Source organism: Pelodiscus sinensis, chromosome 2, assembly GCF_052426305.1.
Source record: "Pelodiscus sinensis isolate ZL-2025 chromosome 2, ASM5242630v1, whole genome shotgun sequence".
NCBI classification, from domain to species: Eukaryota; Metazoa; Chordata; order Testudines; family Trionychidae; genus Pelodiscus; species Pelodiscus sinensis.
In genome coordinates, this window is record NC_143053.1 from 170,314,131 (window position 1) to 170,334,106 (window position 19,976).

The 19,976-nt window shown below is 41.7% G+C and overlaps 1 protein-coding gene across 3 annotated transcripts in view; it reads left to right on the forward strand.

Moving 5' to 3' along the window:
• Positions 1-19,976, forward strand: part of AMPH (amphiphysin) — a 181,794-nt gene that overhangs the window by 60,534 nt on the left and 101,284 nt on the right. For all 3 annotated transcript variants that reach the window (XM_089776541.1, XM_006124072.5, XM_006124073.5), the window contains exon 2: positions 7,404-7,484. In XM_089776541.1, the coding sequence (XP_089632667.1) occupies positions 7,404-7,484 (81 nt within the window). The remainder of the gene's footprint in view (positions 1-7,403; positions 7,485-19,976) is intronic.

A 19,976-nucleotide genomic window follows, 5' to 3' on the forward strand; every position in this document is an offset into this window, starting at 1 on the left:
TATGATAATCATCCATTTTTCCATGGCATAATTTGCACATTTTGTCATTTAGACTGTGTACAAAGCTTGCATTTCCAGTTTTTTCATTTTGATGAATAGAACAGTTCTACACTGCAGTATGTTATGCTTGTATGGATATTATGTAGTGCTATTCTTGTTTAACTAACTGTTCCCATGCATCACAGCCCTTTACTATACACAAAACACTAACGAATAGTGATTTAAAATGCATCCATCAGTGAAGTAAGTCTTCAAGCTTCCTGACTCAGAAAAATGGATCAGCCAATAAGTTTACATTTGTACAGAGCCTTTAATCCTAAGCTTCCCATGGTACTCTGGAAATTATGTCTCTACAACGCCAGTGAAATATGCAGGGGAATAACTCCTTCCTCAACAGTCACTGCAGTGTTTGGTATCCTAAAGCGCAGAGGAGACCAGCATGAATTGCAGGGGTTGTAGAAATCCAATGGAGCCTCCAACACTAACCCTTCCTCTCTGCAGCCTCTGATCAACCAGGGAGAAGGAAAAACAAGGAGTAAGGAAACAAAGTGGAGACAGGACAGAGGATGGGGCTGCAAAGATCTCTAGCCAGTAGCAGAGAACAAGGAGTTGGAGCCAGCCATAGGTGGGGAAGGCAGAAGCATAGACAGAGCAACATTAACTGAATAGGCATAGACAGGGTGGCATGTATTAGAATATCTGTTCTGGGTGAGCAAATAGAAAGGGACAAGATATGGGGGAGTGGAGGATTTTATTTTCTGCAAGTTGGTTGGCAGAGCCATCCCCAGGCAGATGTAGGGCCTGGGGCAACCTCCCACCCAGTATCCCAGGCCTGGGTAGAGGGCAACTCCTCTGCCATAGGCCCCCACCTCCACCCTGCCTCTGCTCCAACCTCCCAGCCCTTGCCCCACTCCTTCCCCAGCTGGCACCCCTGCTCTGCCCCTGTGGCAGCAGAGGTCACCACCCCCCTCCCTGTCAGATTCACTATGGCGGTGGCAGGGAGCCAAAGCAATCCAGCAGCCTGTTCCACCCCACCGTGCCACCCTCCCAGCCTGCTGTACTCCAATTCTCTGCGTCGGGGCTAAGTGGGGTGCCCCAGGGCTTGGTCGCTCTGCTTCCTGCTGCTGTGGAGAAGCAGAACACCTCTATCTGGGAGAGGGTGGCATAGCATGATGTGGTGGGGTGGAGCAGAGCAGGCTTCTGGGCCAAGGTGAGTATGGGGATAGGGAGGGGAACTCTGTGCCCAGCCCCAATTCCCTGGGTCCCTCCCATGCATAGGATGATTGAGGCAGCTACCCCAAACCGCCCCAGGGCTCTGATGCTGAGGCTCAATTAAATTTGCTTGAGGAGTGAGGAACATCCAGATTTCATCGCACGTCTGGAATGATGGTCACTAACCACCATGTTGTCCAACAGTGAGTAAGTGTATTTCAGAAAAAAATTCAGTGATGGAAGGATCAGATAGGCAAAGATGGGGTAAACCAACAGCATTACTGCAGTTGGAATGCACAGTCAGAAGCAAAGAGATTTGCTGTTATTAATCATCAGAAGTCTGGTTTTCTCTACAGCATTAATTTAGCAAATTTAGTGCTGCAGTAGAATGAATCTTTAGCTAAAAGTCGAACAACATTGTACTGGAAGCCTGGGGCACAGTTTAAACAGGTCAGTTAAGATAGGTTATTGGGGGTGTTTCTTAGAGCCATGCTCTCAACCTTTTCATCCTACTGTACTCCTTTCAGTTTCACCTTACTTTAAAAACTACTTGTTTACAAAATCAGACACAAAAATACAAAAGTTTCACAACACACTATTGCTGAAAAATTGCTTCTTTACTCTTTTCACCATATAATTATAAAATAAATCAATGGAAATATAAATACTGTGCCTATATTTCAATGTATAGTATATAGAACAGAATGAAATTTTAGTTTGTACTGACTTCACTGGTGCTTTTTATGTAGCTTGTTGGACAATCAGACAAATATTTAGATGAGCTGATGAACCCCCGGGGAAGACCTCTGCATACTCACAGAGGTACGCATAGCCCTGATTGAGAACCATTGCATTAGAGCGATTTTTGCTCTGCATGTTTGGTGTCTAGGAGGAGGGCATGTGAGGTCAGCTGACTTTTTAAAATTGTTCATTTCCTTGTTTTATGTGACTGAGCAGGGGTAAATTTGTCATCTTTGCTCCCCAGTGCCATTTTCTGAACATGTAATATTTTGTGTGGTGGAAAAAAATGAGGAAAGTCTCTTAAACACTGTGGACTGAAGGGTTATCACCTATTCATAAGTGATATCATAGGATCTTAGAACTGGAAGGGACCTTGAGAGGTCATCAAGTCCAGTCCCCTGCCCTCACGGCAGGACCAAGCTGTCTACATCATCCCTGACAGGTGTTTGTCTAACCTTCTCTTAAATATCTCCAGTGATGGAGATTCCACAGCCCCCCTAGGCAATTTATTCCAGTGTTTAACCACCCTGACAGGAAGTTTTTCCTGATGTCCACCCTAAACCTCCCTTGCTGCAATATAAGCCCATTGCTTCTTGTCCTATCCTCAGAGGCCAAGGAAAACAATTTTTCTCTCTCCTCCTTGTGACACCCTTTTAGATACTTGAAAACTGCTATCATGTCCCCTCTCTGTCTTCTCTTTATGAAAGAGGTTTTCCAGATAGGTTCTGTGCCTTTACATGTCAATGCTTCTTGATATTTGAAAACTATCTAGCACATCACCGATGCTGATTCATCTACTCTATCAGTATGGTTGCTAAGTGCAGTTCTCAAGCATGCCTGAAGTAGCTCTATTATAGGAAGTCACTTGATAAAATATCAAGGGGACAAAGAGCAGCTATTTATCAGTGAAGAGCTTTGCTGCAATAGTCTTCCAAGCCTTCCATAGTCCTCCTTTGGCAAACACTGAAGTATATAGAGTTGTGTTTTAAATGGTTTGGCAGGTGTTAGCTATTCTGCTTTGAATAAATGACAAATGGATTTTTTCACAGCTGTAGCGTACACATCAATCAAAATTGAGGCCTGTGCAAACATTCTGCAGTAGTCAGCCAATGGCGCTGCCAGAAAGCAATGGCAACGTACTAATATGGACCAAGAATAACTTTGTGCTTTCGGAGGTGGTAGGAGTGCAGGAAACAAAAGATGAAATTCAGGCTTGGTGTAATTGGGCACAACTCTTATTCCAGGCAAAGGAATCTGAGCCTGATGAAACCAAGGCTATATCTGGACCAAAGTCTTTTCACTCCTAGTTTTAAATGTTGATTAAATGCTATTTGTGTATGCATGTAGTTTTCTAATTAAATTATGATAATTCTGATTAATTAAATAATTAGGATATTTTTGGTGCTAAGAGCCAGTTAACTTAAATTATTAATATTTTATAATGTAATGACTTCGTGGTGTAGTCATGAAGTGTGGCCAGAGTCTACCATTGAAGCTAAAAGGCTAAATGAATTAGCTGGAAATACTAGCAGGCTGATATTCTCTTATGCAGTCCAGCCAATAGGCTAAACATTTTAAATGAAAGTAAAATGTAGATGTTTAAATAAATGACTTGATTTCCAATAGGTATCTAACTTGTAAAATGTTGGTCTTGTTGATCTCTGTCTATTTCCATATGCTCTGAGATATTTCAGTGGAAGTTTTTAACAGAAATTTGAAGTATGTTTATTTTTAGATTTTTGTACTGTATCAAGCCCATTGCTTTTAAGAATTAAAGAGAAAATAAACAGTGCTTACAGGAAGAATTTAAGCAGATGTTTATCAATTGTTTTATGCATTATTTAAAACTAGGAAATACAAATTGTTTTTATTAAATCTGTAAAATAATTAGAGTAATTGTTTTTAACTCTAATATAAAAATACAACCAAAACAATCAGGAAATTTGCATCTTCCTGTCTTTTCACTTAAAGGCATTATTATTGAAAAGGTATCTGGGCCAGGAGACCTAAAAGACCAGGGCAGAATTGTTCTCAGAATCATCATGGCAAAACATTTTTTTTAATTTGCCAAATAGAAAAGCAGCCAATTGAAATACACACAAAATATAGTTACCTTATATCTAGACACTGTAACATAGTTCACCCCAAATGCTTCAGAAACTGCCATATCCTGCTCCCCTTGTCAGTAGAGATAACTATTTGACAATCTGGTTGTCATATTTCTTCAGTTGTAGCTTACTGATGTATAGTCCCATTGTAGTTGTCCCAATGGCAATTGTCAGAAATCAGGATTTTCCTGCCATTTCAGTGGCTCTTTTGCATTCTGTTTTCTCTGTTTAGGCATTGGATGAATCCCAATGCCCCATTGAAGTGAAATGAAGAAACGCTCATTTTATATAAAATAAAATATTTTAGTCTCAACAGTGCTACAGGACCACTCTTTTTTTTTTTAAGTCATGTCAGTGTCATTCAATGTCCTCAAGTGTCCTTCATAGCTAATCTGTCAGTTTGACCCATTGTTTGGTCGTATGTATTTTGATGTTCCTTTCTTTTGCACTCCGCATAATATGCTGTAGCCTGTTATAGTGGTGCCCCAATGCAGCAGGTTCCATATAACTTCCATATAATCCAGATCCTCAAAGATCTGGACTGCATGTGGCTTTCCTAGACCTCTGTTGCTTAGAAAATCTAGAAGGGCAGTTGCTCAGTCATATATCTACCAAAAGATTGGTTGGAGATGCAGAATTTTACATTCCTGTATTGAGCTGAACTAGAGAAAACCCTTGGCTTGCATCCAAAAATAAATATAATTATTTGTTGGCTAGTAAGTGGCCACTTACCAAGCTCCTGTCTAGACTTCAATCAGCTCGTTTCATTTGCTCCATTTTTGTCAAAGATTTCAGCTTTCTTATGACAACATACACAAAGATGTGACACACAGAATGTCAGTGAGATTTTGATGAGGAAAACTGATAATCCCAGTCACCAGTCACAAGAGGCTTACAAAATACCATTGAGATGAACCAGTAACCTGCTAGCTTTTTATCCCTACTTCCATCTCTTCAGCATCTGCCTGTAGTGGATATGTCAAAACCTACCTTCATCAGTAATTTCATCATTGTGTCACAGTTCAAGGCAGCTGAACATCTATCCTCCCTCTGTAGTCCAGCAACTCTAGGCTCTCAGCTCTTCAGCTGTCATGTCTTTTGGATCTCCCTCCCAAAGAGTATTTGCAGACTGCACAGTTCCCTGACTACACAATGATGCCCCCAGCAAAAGACAGACCGCCTAAGCAGCATTGCTTCACTCCTCTCCTCAGAGATGGTGCACAGTGTGCTTTCCACAGATAGATTACCCCATATCTCCTTGTAAGCAAGCATATTTATTTGTAAGATGAAAGCATTCAGAGCAAGCCTGCTAACACAATAGTAGAGCATACATGCATGCTAATAAGCTTATCACGGATCACCCCAACTCCAACAAGTGCTCTGGCCAACTTCAAGCCTCACCTACATCATAGGTTCAGCTCAGCACAAGTACATACTCTGTTTTACAGGGTTTCAGCATATGAATGTATTTCCAGCCCTGCCATAAGAATGGGACCTCCCATTGAACCAGAGGTCCTGCCTGTTTACTGGATGGGAAGGAAGGCCCCATGTCATTTAACGCAGATTCTTTAACCAAAATTTCTTTCTTTGTCTGTTGGTCTCTGGAAAATTTGAATTGAAACAGTATAGGTGAACACCTCTTCAGGGTGGTGTTTCTCTCTGGAGGTGTTACACCCTGAGGCCACATCTCCACTTGCTGTGCTGGAGATCGATCTTCTGGCATTTGATTTAGCAGCTTTAGTAAGGACCCACTAAATCAAACACTGAGGCTGTGTCTACATTGGCAAGGTTTTGTGCAAAAATGGCCGCTTTTGCACAAAATCTTGCCGCCTGTCTACACTGGCCGTGAGTATTTGTGCAAGAACACTGACGTTCTAATGTACAAAATCAGTGCTTCTTGCACAAATACTCTGACGCTCCCGCTCGGGGATAATCCCTCTTGCACAAGTATTCTTGCATAAGAGGCCAGTGTAGACAGGCAACGTTAATTTCTTGCGCAAGAAAGCCCGATGGCTAAAATGGCCATCGGAGCTTTCTTGCGCAAGAGAGCATCTACACTGGCACGGATGCTTTTGCGCAAAAGCACATGCCAGTGTAGACGCTCTATTACGCAAATACTTTTAACAGAAAAACTTTTCCGTTAAAAGTATTTGTGCAAAATCATGCCAGTGTAGACGCAGTCTGAGGGTTCTAGAACTCCTCAATTTGTGAGGAATAAGGGAAATCCGATGGGAGCCAATGCTCTGGTCGACCTCCCACTGTGAAGACAGCACCAAGCTCGGATTAAGGTATGTCGACTCCAGCTACATTATTTACATAGTTGGAGTTGTGTACCTTAGTTCCTGTGGGGTGTGGTCTCTTCCCCCCATGGAAATACATATAATCCCTCAATTGTACATGAATATATACATTTTAATACTGTGAACTCCTAAAATATTTATTGAATTAAATTTAAAGTTTGTCCAGGATATTGAAGGGTACTGTCATATCTGCCATACATTGTATTCACATTTAATAAGGTAAAATTTTGGAGAAATTCCATGTTTTGGGGGAAATAATTGAATTTTTGTAGTAGGGTTGAGTTGAAAATAAATATGGTGGCTATTTGGAGCTACTCAGAGGTTTGGAATATTAAAATAAGTGCATGTTAGTAGTCAAACATATATAAAATATATAGTAGGATCACATGATTTTGCAAAATATTATCACATGACTAGCCTTTTTTCAAAACACTTGCAATATCATACTTTTGAATGAATGTGGTGACTAAATAAAAGTTCTTTTGTAAGTTTAAAATAATTATTGTTTGTAATTTTCAGTTTTCCCCTCTTATTTCTTGCTAAAAACCATACAAAGAAGGATTATGTTAATATTGTAACATAGAATGACCTATAAGATGTAAGAAAGGTCTATGCATTTTGATATTTGTTCCATCATACCCAGACTGAAGATGATTTTTCCAGAAAATCTCCCTCTTTCTTTCGTTGAACCTTTGGGATCTTTCAGCATCAGAAATATTTATTGTTTCATAAAAAAGGAGCAAGAACTCCTCACATTTCATATATGCACACTCTCTTTTCCTCCACCTCAGAAATGTTGTAGAGTTCTGTGTCTGTAATCTTACTTTATTTTTTTTCAAAGGTAGTATCATGTATGTACTTTGGAGACAAATTATACTATGTAGCGCATAGCACAGCTAAAAAGTAAAATGCCATAAAAACGTAATAGCAGCTGTGGTGAGAACAGAGGCAGTTAAAGCCATGATATTGTTTTATTGTGACTCTAAATATTCTACTTACTAGACATAATGCAATTCTTTTTGTTCCTTTCTTTCTGATTTAGGTTCTCCAAAAGCTAGGAAAAGCTGATGAAACAAAAGATGAACAGTTTGAAGAATATGTTCAAAACTTCAAACGGCAAGAGGTCAGTTTCTTGTTTGGTTTGTGTAATTGTATCACACAAAAATTGGGGTGTATTTAAATTCTTTGATTGGATGAACATGCTTTTGAGCAACAGGTTAGATGCATTGTACGGAGAGATAACAATTAAAGGATTTCATCATGCAGTCTTAATATCAACAAAACTCACAGGATTGGGCCCAATACTTGTAACAAAGGGCCAGATTCTGATTTCCTGCAACACCATCCTGAAACTGGGGGCTCTCTCTTTAACACAGTGTCATGTGATTCTTGATGAACAACAGTATTAACTGAGAACAGAAGCTAACACAAATTAATATTGCAAATTCAAAATTTTCATTATGCTTTGCAAAGCAAAGGCAAATTCGTCTGATTTTTTTGCTTATTTTCTTGGTTGCATTACATTTAGTACTTGTCAATGCCAGAAGATTAACATTATAGACTATAATATGTATGTGTTCCTTCCTGCGCTGCTCCATTTATGTAGTATTTGTTAATAATATTTAATATATCTTTTACAACAGTGCCCAGGTATGTCCTATGTGCTTTTGGTACATCTATGATGGCACACTATCTGTAACAAAAGCCTTGTTATCTACTCTGTTTGCAGGGTACTCAAAATTCAAACCTTTGATACTCCTTGCCATACTGGTAAAACTGATCAGAGATGACTAATCATACTAAATTCCATTGCAGTTTTCTAGTGGGAGTTGAAACCTACTAGGAATTAAGTGAATGCTATCAAGATTTAAATATGAATACAGCTCTCCAGAGGTTTAGCCATAGTCTTTCTGTTCTTTCCTATGCATATGTGTTAAAGACACTCAAATAGTTTAGATCCAAGAAATTATTTCCCCATCTTTTGTAAAATGTACTCTGGATACAAAATATCTGTTTGTTTTATCCAAAATGTTTAATGTAAAAGTGAAAATAACCCAATTAACAAAAAGTTGATTAAAAACATCCCCATTAGAAAAGGAGCTAACACGGTGAAATGGCTACTGTTGGAAGACAAGGTAGGCCTAGATGGGCCTTTGATCTGACAGAGTATGGACATACTTATGTTACGACATTTTTCTGCTTCCTCTTATGTAGCTGCTTATTGTTCTGTGTGGGGAGTCATAATTCTTCCTTTGTAACATAACTGTCATTTTCACAGTAATTAATTGTGATGTCAAAAAAGAGGCATAGGTTTTCTCTTTACATGGAGACTACGTGGCAGGAATGAGGCCCTGTTGAGAGAAACAGCTTCTGTAAGATGTAATGTAATTAGAGCCAAATAACCCTTGCAGTAGATGGAGAAATAAGAAGGATGAAAGGTGGATCTCCCATTTCAATAAAATTTTGTCTCAAGGAAGAGAATTTGCTTCTGAAGAATGTGCTGCAGTGGTATTTTCCTGCTGGACGTCATGCTGTGTGCAAACAAGACTGATGTTTCTAATTTTGTGTATCTGCTCAGTCTTTGATGAACAGATTCTGAATAATGAGCACATCAGAATCTAGGTAGCACTAAATCAGTACATCACCATGAGACTGGGGCCAGAGGTTAAACTTGGGTGGGGAGTGTTAGTGTTCCTCTTCTAAGCACCACCCACAAAGGAAGTCCTGCCCATCTGATGTTCCAAAGTGACACCATTTTCAGAAGATAGTACAGGTGTTCACAGTGTGATCATGCATGCTTTCTGACCTCTGCTGGGCTGTGTGGGATTCATTTCCTCTCAAATGAACTCATAGGTTCTGCTAGATTCCTTGTGGTTAAGTATGGGCAAACTAAAGTCTGTCCATTTGTATAGGTCTTCATAATACATCTCCTCTTGGTTTGTCCTTGCTTTGATCAACAGTGAAACAGTTAACAAAGCTCAGATATAAAGTGTTATCACTGTGCATCTGAATTAACGCCTGTTTCAATTAAAGTAATATTTCTGAGGTTTCAAAGCAGCTCAACCAAACTTCCCTGTCAAAGAACCTTTTAAGGGGAATTCCAAAGTTCACTTAAAATTTCTGACTAGCAGTATGGCTCAATAATGCAGCGATCTGATTTCCAGTTGTGCTTTAGGACTGCATTTGAGTTTTGGGGAGATGTTCCTTTCAGCTTTGCTTCTCCTTCTGAGGTGTTTGCAGCCTTTGGTGCCCCTGCAGGCTTTTTAGCTAACTTGAGAAATTCCAGAGAATAAAACAAGCGTCAAGTGTCTCATTGGAGAGCTCAAAAACTTTTGTGGGTAGAATGCAGTCCACACCTTCACTTTTGATTCTTTCAGGCAGGATCATCTCCCCTCCCCTCCCCTCCCCTCCCCTCCCCTCCTCCCCCGCTCTTCCCTAGCAGGAAATAATTGGCTCTGAGGTAAACAACCAATCCTTTCCCCATGCCTCTAGCTGTATTAGAGCAATGATGCCAGATAGAAGATTGTGCCTAGGTCTTTGTAGTCTCCACTAGCAGCTCCACCTCTGATGGCCATATCTGTCATCCTCCTCCCCATCTGTTGTCCTCAAATATCATGGATAGACAGCACTGGACACAGCACCATTCCCCAATATCTATATCATATTACCACTCCCTCCACATCCTTTCACATATGGATTGCTGTCCCTCTAGCTGGCCAACGAGTGAGAAGAGGGACAGCAATCCAGCTGTGAAAGAGAAACAAGGCCCTTGTTGGCTCAGTGTTGGCTCTTCTTGGCCCACTGTTTATTTACTTCTAACCCTTTAACCCACATTTTGTAAGGCTGGAAGGTTCCTCAGTGCATATTGGTCCAAATTGAAGATAGTATTACTATCTCCTCTTTGACTATTGGTCAAAGATTCCATGTTTCTAACTAGGGAAGGTGTTTAATTGAAAGCACAACCTTCTCAATATACTGGCCCTTCCCAGGCAACTAGCTCCAGAAACACATCACCTCAGTACCCAATGGAGCATGAAAACTCACAGGTGGCAACAGACCACCTGTCCTCTGGGAAAAAAATAAAATTATGATCAGTCATGATGCCCTGTCAGAATAAATGCTAACATGGGTGATTTCATCCAGGATCGTGTTAGTGTTCATAAACACTTGAGGAAGAAGAAAATTCACTTATCTTTTTCTGGATAATTTATCTTATCAGGACTCAAGAGAGAGAGTGAGTTGAAACAAACCACACTGTCATACAGTTTCTAGAGCATGTTGGATTCATAATAAACACAGACATACAGTGCTAGGGAAATCAATCAAAGGCCAGAGCTTAGAATAATACTATCTGGTACAAAGTCTTATCTGAGGCAAGTATTAACTGAAAATGGCCACTAAGGCAGTAAATAGAAACAAAAATCCAATTCCTATTGGAGCCTAGTGGGAATTCTGATCTCAGACACAGGCATACTTCAATGAATCAGAGTGCACAGGAGACCTGTCCAGTATTATGTGTTGTTCCTTCCACATCTCACCCTATCAAATCCATTGCCAGAGACCACTGTCTCATTGTCAGTTCTCCCCTCAACTGGTGAATGCAGAGAATCAGATATGTTTACGGGGTCCACTGATTATCAAACAAATCAGAGTGGTATTTAGGTCAGACCCTAACTGGGGATAATGAAGGAGGGTTCGTAGAGGCTGTGTCTAAACTATATCCCTTTTTTGATAAAGGGATGTAGATTAGGCATGTTGATATTGCAAATGAAGCTGGAATTTAAATATCCTGTGCTTCATTTGAATAATGCCGATTGCTGCTTTTTTTCGAAACAGAGCTTTTTTGAAAAACACCCGGCAGTTTAGACGGGGCATTATTGACAAAAATGCCCAGTTTCTAAAGATCCTGTACTCCTCAAAAAATGAGGAACATAGGATCTTTTGAAAAGGGGAATTTCTGTCGAAAATGCCCCATCTAAACTGACGTTTTTTTCAAAATAGCCCTGTTTTGAAAAAAGCAACAGTCACCATTATGCAAATGAAGCATGGGATATTTAAATCCCGGCTTCATTTGCAATATCAACATACCTAATCTACATCCCTTTATCGAAAAAGGGATATAGTTTAGACACAGCCTTAGATTCCAGTTCTGTCCTGAAAATGGGCACCAGAGACACAGCACAGCATCCACAAACTGGAACATAGTAATTCACTGAGGCAGGAGTTACAGCATGTTATTTAAAGTGGAAGGGGATTCCCAACTTAACCCTTCTCAGAAATCCTCCCTCCCTCCTACCAGAAGCCTGAACTTCTGGCACATAAGTTCCTACACCCATCCCCTGCAATTTGGAGTCAGTGTCATTATGACCTGACAATTTCAGTAGCCTTACTCATTATAAGTCAGTTTAATGATCGGGTGATACATCTTCTCGCAAATGGTAACAGCTACAATGACCCGCTGCCTCTTCTGTATCAGAACCTGACTTCTCACAAAGCTGGGCAATTATTTTGCTGTGTGCCTTGCCACTTTTTCCACTGCTCCCCAGGACAATATAAAAGCAGGAAAGAGAGAGTAGCGATATACTATTTGCCTTTCTTGCTGAAGAACCTAACACTAGACTTTTCAGAAATATCCAACTCTGGAAGATTGCTCTTGCAAAATCCAGTCATTGATAGTGGGACATATAGAATCAACATGAATACCTGGATAAAGTGATTTTCACTTTTAGACCCAAAAAGGAAGTGAAAAATATAACTTACTCTGTTGGCTGGCACAAAGTCCATAGTCTAGCTACCATATTAAACAAATGATAGCCTTTCTTTCTACCAGGGGAACTTTAATGTGGGAATATAAGTATATCCAAGGGAAAAGGCCAAGTCTCTATTGTATGCATGTTCAAGAAAAGGCATCCCAGCATTAAATGCTTCCTTAGGGGCAACCTTCCTTGTTCAGAAGTTCACAGAACACTGCCTTGGGATCTCATTCTGCTACATACAGCACTACCCTGCTGGATGTGTCACTATAATTCTTCCCAATTAAATATTGCTCCTGTTTCCGATTAGATTAATTTTTTAGTCTCATCAGAGAAGGCTTCCAGTGTTGTATTTTTAACTCAGACAAGTAGTTCTTGCAATTGTTATAGCAGTGATTCCCAAAATCAATTAAAGAAATCATCTTCCTTTTGTTAAGCATCAAAGGCAGTCCACTGGAGCTTGACGAACTCAGGAAATGAAGCAGTGTCTCCTATACTGAGATCTGATAGGTAGCCTTCTCTCTATCAATACATATCGTGACGGTTTCTCCCTCTCCCCTACCTGTTTTAGGAAAATTGGCTTATGAATACAAATATGCATGACCCTGGAGGGATCTTGTACATTTCAAAAGCAAAGCACCACTGAGAGCACGGAGCCAGTGGGGGACTGTTTGAGAAATAAGTTTTTGTTTTTTAGACTGAGTCCCCCCACTGGCCCTGTGCTCCTGGCGACACTTCGCTTTTGAAATGTACAAGAGCCCCGGGAGGCTCTTATACATTTTGAAAGCAGGGAGCACAGGGCCAGCAGGGGACTGGGGTCCCCAGCTCACCCCAGGCTCCCAGGGTGCTTCCGCCAGTTCCCCACTGTGCCTCTGCCCCTTCTCCCCATGGAGACGGTGTTGCGGGCAACCGGCTTGTAAGCCAGCTCCCCCCAACACTGGATCCTGCTCTCTCCCTCGCTGCCTATCTCTGATAGTCAGCAATGGGGTGGGAAGTGACTAGTTGAATCACTAGTCAACTATCCGATAACCATTTTCTTATTGGATAGTTGACTAGTTGCTTACATCCCTACTATGTACTTAACTTTGGTCACATGCTTAGGTACCCTAATGAACCAGTGATGTAGCCGAACAAAAAAGTCCACTGGAAAATCTGTCTGGAGACACTCTGAAGTGATTGTTTTTCATGGCGGAATCTTCATCTGATTTTGGATCTCAGAGAATTTTTTCAGGTTCATCCACTACCATCCATCTCTTGGTTGAGTACTTCTCAATAGAAGCCATTCTGGGCCTATCAAATCTGATGTTGACTGGGCCAAATGAATCTCTGCAGACTAACAGAAGTCAGTTCATTTTTTGCGGGCACAGAACTTGCTGTCTTTACATAGTTCCTAGGTCCTATGAGTCGAAAGTCAGATACTACACCTATCTAGGGTCCTTTAGCATGGAGTACCAAGATGTTGATTTTAAATCATGCATAAAATATATTTGTATCTTAACTTTAATTTGATTTACATATAAGGAAACTGCCTGTCTCACAAGGAACTTGTCACTATTAAATAGAACTCATGAACTGTAAATGATCTCATACAAAACATATGCAGTTTGTGTATACCAAAAGATAGCAGTTCCCGAATCTCTGTTTCTTCCTTTCTGCACAAATAAATTGTGGACATATGTAGCCTTTGAATCAAACCTAAAATGGTTTTAAAAAAAATAGTCAAATCCTGCATGTTCCCCTTTCAGGAAAAACTATCACTGGAAGTTTGCCCTAATAAGGAGTTGGGGCCTACATTTTCTCTGCTCAATTAAGGCACGTCTTCACTCGCTGCACCCAGAGATAGATGTTCTGGCATTCAAATTAGTGGGTCTAGTTTAGACCCATAATTCAAACTCTGAAGCCAGCTCCAGCCAGCATTTGTATTCCTTGCAGTCACAAGGAGTGAGGGAAGCCAACGGGAGCCTTTACTCCCTTGGGTTTCCCACAGTGGGGATGGCACTAAGCTCATCTTAAGGTAAGCCGACTCCAGCTACCTGTTCTACCTAACTGGAGTTGCATACCTTAAGTCAGTGGTCCCCAACCTTTAGAGGCTGCCGGGCGCCAGGGGGCGTGGCCGTTCGCCTGCCAGGCGCCAGAGGGCGGGGACACATGCACGCTCGGGGGCGGGTGGGCCCCCCTCATAGCCGCATGCTCGGGGGCGGGGCCCCCCATAGCCACATGCTCAGGGGCGGGGCCCCCCGCAAGCGCTGCATGCCCGGGGCCGGCACCCCCTCCAAATGCCGCACGCCCGGGGCTGGCGCCCCTCCCCCAAGCACCGCGCGCCCGGGGCCGGCGCGCCTCCCAAGTGCCACGTGCCGGGGGCCGGTGCGCCCCCCCCCAAGTGCCGCACGCCCGGGGCGCGAGCAGCCAATTTGCGGCGCTCCCAGGGCCGGCGCTTACCATGCGCCCGGGCCAGCTCCGGCACCATGCATGCACTACATGCCCGGGGCCAGGTCAGCCCCGAGCACTTGGCGGGCGCACTTGGTGGGCACTGTGTTGGGGACCACTGCCTTAAGTAGACCTTCCTGGTCTACTGTAGATCTGGCCTCAGTGAAGCAAGTGTATCTTGCACTTCATTTTTATTTTCTGATTCCAGTCTCATGGAAATAATGTATTGCTTGCTGACTAGTATTATGCGAAATTAAACAGCAATTCCCTTGCCACTAACTGTATTCTAATCCAAATAATGCCAGCTTTATAGTTCATAACAGATCAATATTCTGCTTAATGTCTTCTGTGCATCTTTATCTTTAATTGCTGAGTTGCTCCATCAGTATGTAAAGCTATTTGCTCTTTGTTTTCCACCACAGAAGTTACATTACACTATATAAATAAAAAAAAGCCACTCTCTGTTATATAACCAGCAATCAGTAAAATATTGCCAGGATGAAAAGTAAGTAAAATGTCCAATATTCTGGGTGCTGATTTATAAAATGAGAAAGTAAAGAGGTTTTCCTTCATTGTTCAATACTTGCTCATTTAGTGGATTGTTTTACAGAATTCACATTATGCACACGAGGGACAGAATGGAGCTGTTGCTGTTCACACATGATATACATAATACGGAATCCTTGAAAGCTCCATTGTTGGTCTATTGTTTGGGCCTGGTAAGTGTATGGGGGAGGAATGTAGATCTTCATCTAGTGTAACTTGTTATTACAGGTTGAACATCTCCAATGCGGAACCTGTGAGACCTGACCAGTGCTAAATCAGAGAATTTGCTGAACCATGGGAGATCAATATTGTCTAGCAGCATTATCAATACTTCCAGGCTGCATCTAGACTGGCAAATTTTTCCACAAAAGCAGAGCTTTTGCGGAAAAACTTGCCAGCTGTCTACACGGGCCGCTTTGAATTTGTGCAAGAACGCTGACAATCTAATGTAAGATTGTCAGTGTTCTTCCGCAAATATAATGACTCTCCCATTCGGGAAAAAGCCCTCTTGCACAAATGCTTTTGTGCAAGAGGGACAGTGTAGACAGCTGAGAACCGTTTTGTGCAAAAAAGCCCCGATGGTGAAAATGGCGATCGGGGCTTTCTTGCGCAAAACCGCGTCTTGATTGGCACGGATGCTTTTCCGCAAAAAGTGCTTTTGCACAAAAGCGTCCATGCCAACCTAGACGCTCTTTTCCACAAATGCTTTTAACGGAAAAACTTTTCCATTAAAAGCATTTGTGGAAAATCATGCCAGTCTAGACGTAGCCCCACTGTTTAGTGAGCTCTTAGAAGACATTTAGAGGCAAATTAGAGCTAAATAACAGCATAGAACACTGAGACCCAGGACTGGTGTCTGTAAATAAATGTTATGGGACAACAAGAAACAGGGACACACCCATGATAATTAACTAATCCAGCTAACTAAAATCATACAACTTAGATGGGGCTACTATAAGGTAGGTGCATAACTGGCTGGATAATTGTTCTCAGAGAGTAGTTATTAATGGTTCACAATAATGCTGGAAGGGCATAACAAGTGGGGTTCCGCAGGAGTCTGTTTTGGGACCAGTTCTGTTCAATATCTTCATCAACAATTTAGCACAGAGAGTATGCTTATTAAGTTTGCAGGCGATACAAAGCTGGGAGAGGTTGCAACTGCTTTGGATGATAGGCTCATAATTCAAAATGATCTGGACAAACTGGAGAAATGGTCTGAAGTAAATAGAATGAAGTTTAATAAGGACAAATGCAAAGTGCTCCACTTATGAAGCAACGATCAGTTTCTCACATACAGAATGGGAAGCAACTGTCTAGGAAGGAGTACTGCAGAAAGGGATCTAGGGGTTATAGTGAACCACAAGCTAAATATGAGTCAACAGTGTGACGCTGTTGCAAAAAAAGCAAACCTGATTCTGGGATGCATTAACAGGAGTATTGTGAGCAAGACACGAGAAGTCATTCTTTCATTCTACTCTATGCTGATTAGGCCTCAGTTGGAGTATTGTGTCCAGTTCTGGGTACCACATTTCAAGAAAGATATGGAGAAATTGGAGAGGGTGCAGAGAAGATCAAGAAGAATGATTTAAAGGTCTAGAGAACATGATCTATGAAGGAAGACATGATTTACGGTACCATTTGTTGTTGCTGCCACCTTGTGGTAAGAAAGTGCACTCAATAAACAAGTCATTTGGTTTAAGTATTAGGACCAGATCCTCACCTGTTGTAAAGGCAATGGAGCTACATTGCTTTAAACCAGATGTGGATACTGTTCTTAACCTACAATTTTTATTAAGAGAATGAACAGTAACAAACCGTTACTTGGTATCTAACTAAAGATCCGTGTGGTCCCTTTCTCAGTACCAGCCAGAGACTAAAAGGTATGAAGGCAAAAGAGGGCACCAACATGTACTAGCTCACCTGGGATTCATCTGAACTGAAATTCTCCAGCAGTCTTTTTCCTATGGGAATTCCTGGGTGTCCCACCTATGGATGTCTTAAATCGGTAATGTATCATTATTAGTGTAGAGCCCATTCCACACTCCATCCTGTGGCAGTCACGGCCTTGCTTAGGCTTGGGATAGAAACAAGTCTGAGATTTTTCAGAGCTGAGTGAGTTAGAAGCCAAGCTTCACTCATTGATATTTTTGAAAATCTCAGTATAAATCTCCAGAGAACTCCTGACAGTTAGCATTTTGTGAAAAAAAATATATGATCATGTGTAGGATCACATGTAGGTTCCCATATTATGTTAATACAGATATTAAGGCTTCAGGGAGCCTTCTTTCCTCAAACAGAGTTGATGCCAAACATGATTCACAGTGGATACCCTGCAGAAAGCCCACCCCCCCCCCCAAAGAACATCCAGTCCATGTCAGTAATTTCTTCTCCTCCCATCTCAATATTGGTGATCAGTGAAAGTCCTCTGCATTTGAGTAAGTATCACATGAACTTTACAGCCAGAGCCTGTTGAGTTAACAGACCTCTTCCGTGGAGTAAGCCTGTGGCACAGCTGAGATGCTTGCTGACCATTAAACCCAATTTATGGTGGGAATAAATGCTGCAGGTCATGAGGGAGGAAGCAGGAATGCATTCCTACTCACCACTGGGAATCTTTTTGTGCTAAAACGTATTCACGATCATGATGGGCAGAGTGATGAGCTATAAATACTCAAAAATATACACCATTTGTGCATTTCACCGGGATTATCAGGTGACTTCATGTACAATTAAATCCCATATCAATCCCGATAGTTTCCAAGTAGGTGTGATCTCAGAAAGGATCTGTACTTTGATAGGTTTCTTTTTTCTGGAAAAGTTGACCTGCTCACTAATGAATTCAACAATTCACATTAGACAATTAGGTTTTGGGGGTTTTTTTAGTTGTTTACTCCTTCAAAATCTAAAATGGAAAGCTTAATTAATCAAAGTAGAATAGTTTAGATTGCATTTTGATAATTCTAGGATGTTTTTACCTGTGATATCTCAGCCCCTTTTAACGATAGTGTGTTCATTGCTTTACCTAACACATGAAAACTTGCCATGTTTCTTTAGTCCAATTATCATTGAGTATTTAAACATATTGTTGTGTGTGACTTCAGGAACGCTAGTGTCTGCCTATGGAGAGACTAGACATAAACTCTGGGCTTTGATAAATGGAGGGGATGCCGTCCAGAAGATCTTCCCTGAGGGATATGGAATGTGGAAAATAGCCCCTTGTTTTAATACTGCCTCCTTGTAGCCAGACAGGAACCCGCCTTATAACGTCCATTTTTGCTTGCCTGGAGCATACAGGGCACACAGAGCAGAAGGCCCAGGCTGTGTGACTGTGAATGGCTGTAAACAGAGATATGCCAATTGCTGACCAAGAGGCTGCCAAGGAGTGTCCTTAACTCAAACCCATATTGATACGAACACACAGCCGTCCGCGGGGGGAGGAATCTCTCGCCCAGTAAAAAAAAAATGTCTAATACACACAATTTAGTTCTCTCTCTTGCAAGTGTAAATTAACTTGAAACTTGCTTGTAAAAACTGGCGCCACAAAACGGACCAGTACAATTCGGCATCTTAAATAAAAAAGAGGATACAGGCCCCCAGGGGTATATAGATGGGTCCAGCAGCGCATTTTCACTAAGTGTCAATCTACCGTCTATCTGCTGGTCGGGTTAGGTGTTTGATCTCCCGAGGTTCCAAGGGAATGCCCACCTCGTATTCGTCTTTCCTAGAAATTAAGAAACCGGCCCTGGCCTGACACGCTGAAGTCAAGAGGCACAAAAAGGGGTAAAAATTGTACCTGGATGTGGTCCTTTGCTTAAGTGTATATATATATACATAGTGTTAAAGCTCTTTAAAAATTAAGCTGTCACTTGGTACCATTATTTCTATTTTCTATCTTTATATTTTTCCTGTAACCATTTTTAAAATCTATATATATATTTGCTAGCATTTTAAAAATAAAGCAATAGCCATTGTAACCATATAATTTATAAGCTTCCTTAATAAACCTGTAACTGTTTAAGCTTTAACCTAACTCCTTCAGTTGCTGTAATAAAACCAAGCACAATTTAAAAAAACTTCAGCCGGTCATAAAGAAACAAACATAGGAAGAGCTTGGGCATTTGGATCTGTGTCACTCCCAGGTGACAAGATCCATTGGGGCACCTTTTCAGCCTTTCCTAGGCTGCCCGCTGCAAAAAAAACCCCTGTGTTCTAGCAGCTAAAATCTAAGGTGTAATAAGCTCTTCCTATATAACGGGGCGTCTGTTGGCCTGCTGGCCACCCTCTGCAACAAAAGCCCGGTCCTAGCAGTAAAAACACAAACGTTAAACCCTTTCTCAAAAACATACACACACACACTGCCCTAACCGTCGGCTAACACTCCTGAAATGGGCAAGTTACTCCTTAATTAACAAAAATAAAGCAAATGTTAACAAGCCCACTAACCCACAGCATTTAGCTATAGATTATAAATGAATACAGGCAGTCCCCGGGTTACGTACAAGATAGGGACTATAGGTTTGTTCTTAAGTTGAATCTGTATGTAAGTCGGAACTGGCGTCCAGATTCAGCCGCTGCTGAAACTGATCAGTTTCAACAGTGGCTGAATCTGGATGCCAGTTCTGACTTACATACAGATTCAACTTAAGAACCCCAGGCATCCCCAAGTCAGCCGCTGCTGAAACTGATCAGCAGCTGATTACAGGAAGCCCCAGGCAGGGGCTTCCTGTAGTCAGCCACTGGTCAGTTTCAGCAGCGGCTGACTTGGGGACGCCTGGGGCAGAGCAGCTGGGGTGCTGCTGGGTTGGTCCAGTAGCGCCGCCGCTGGACCAACCCAGCAGCACCCAAGCTGCTCTGCCCCAGGCGTCCTGATTCAGCCGCTACTGAAACTG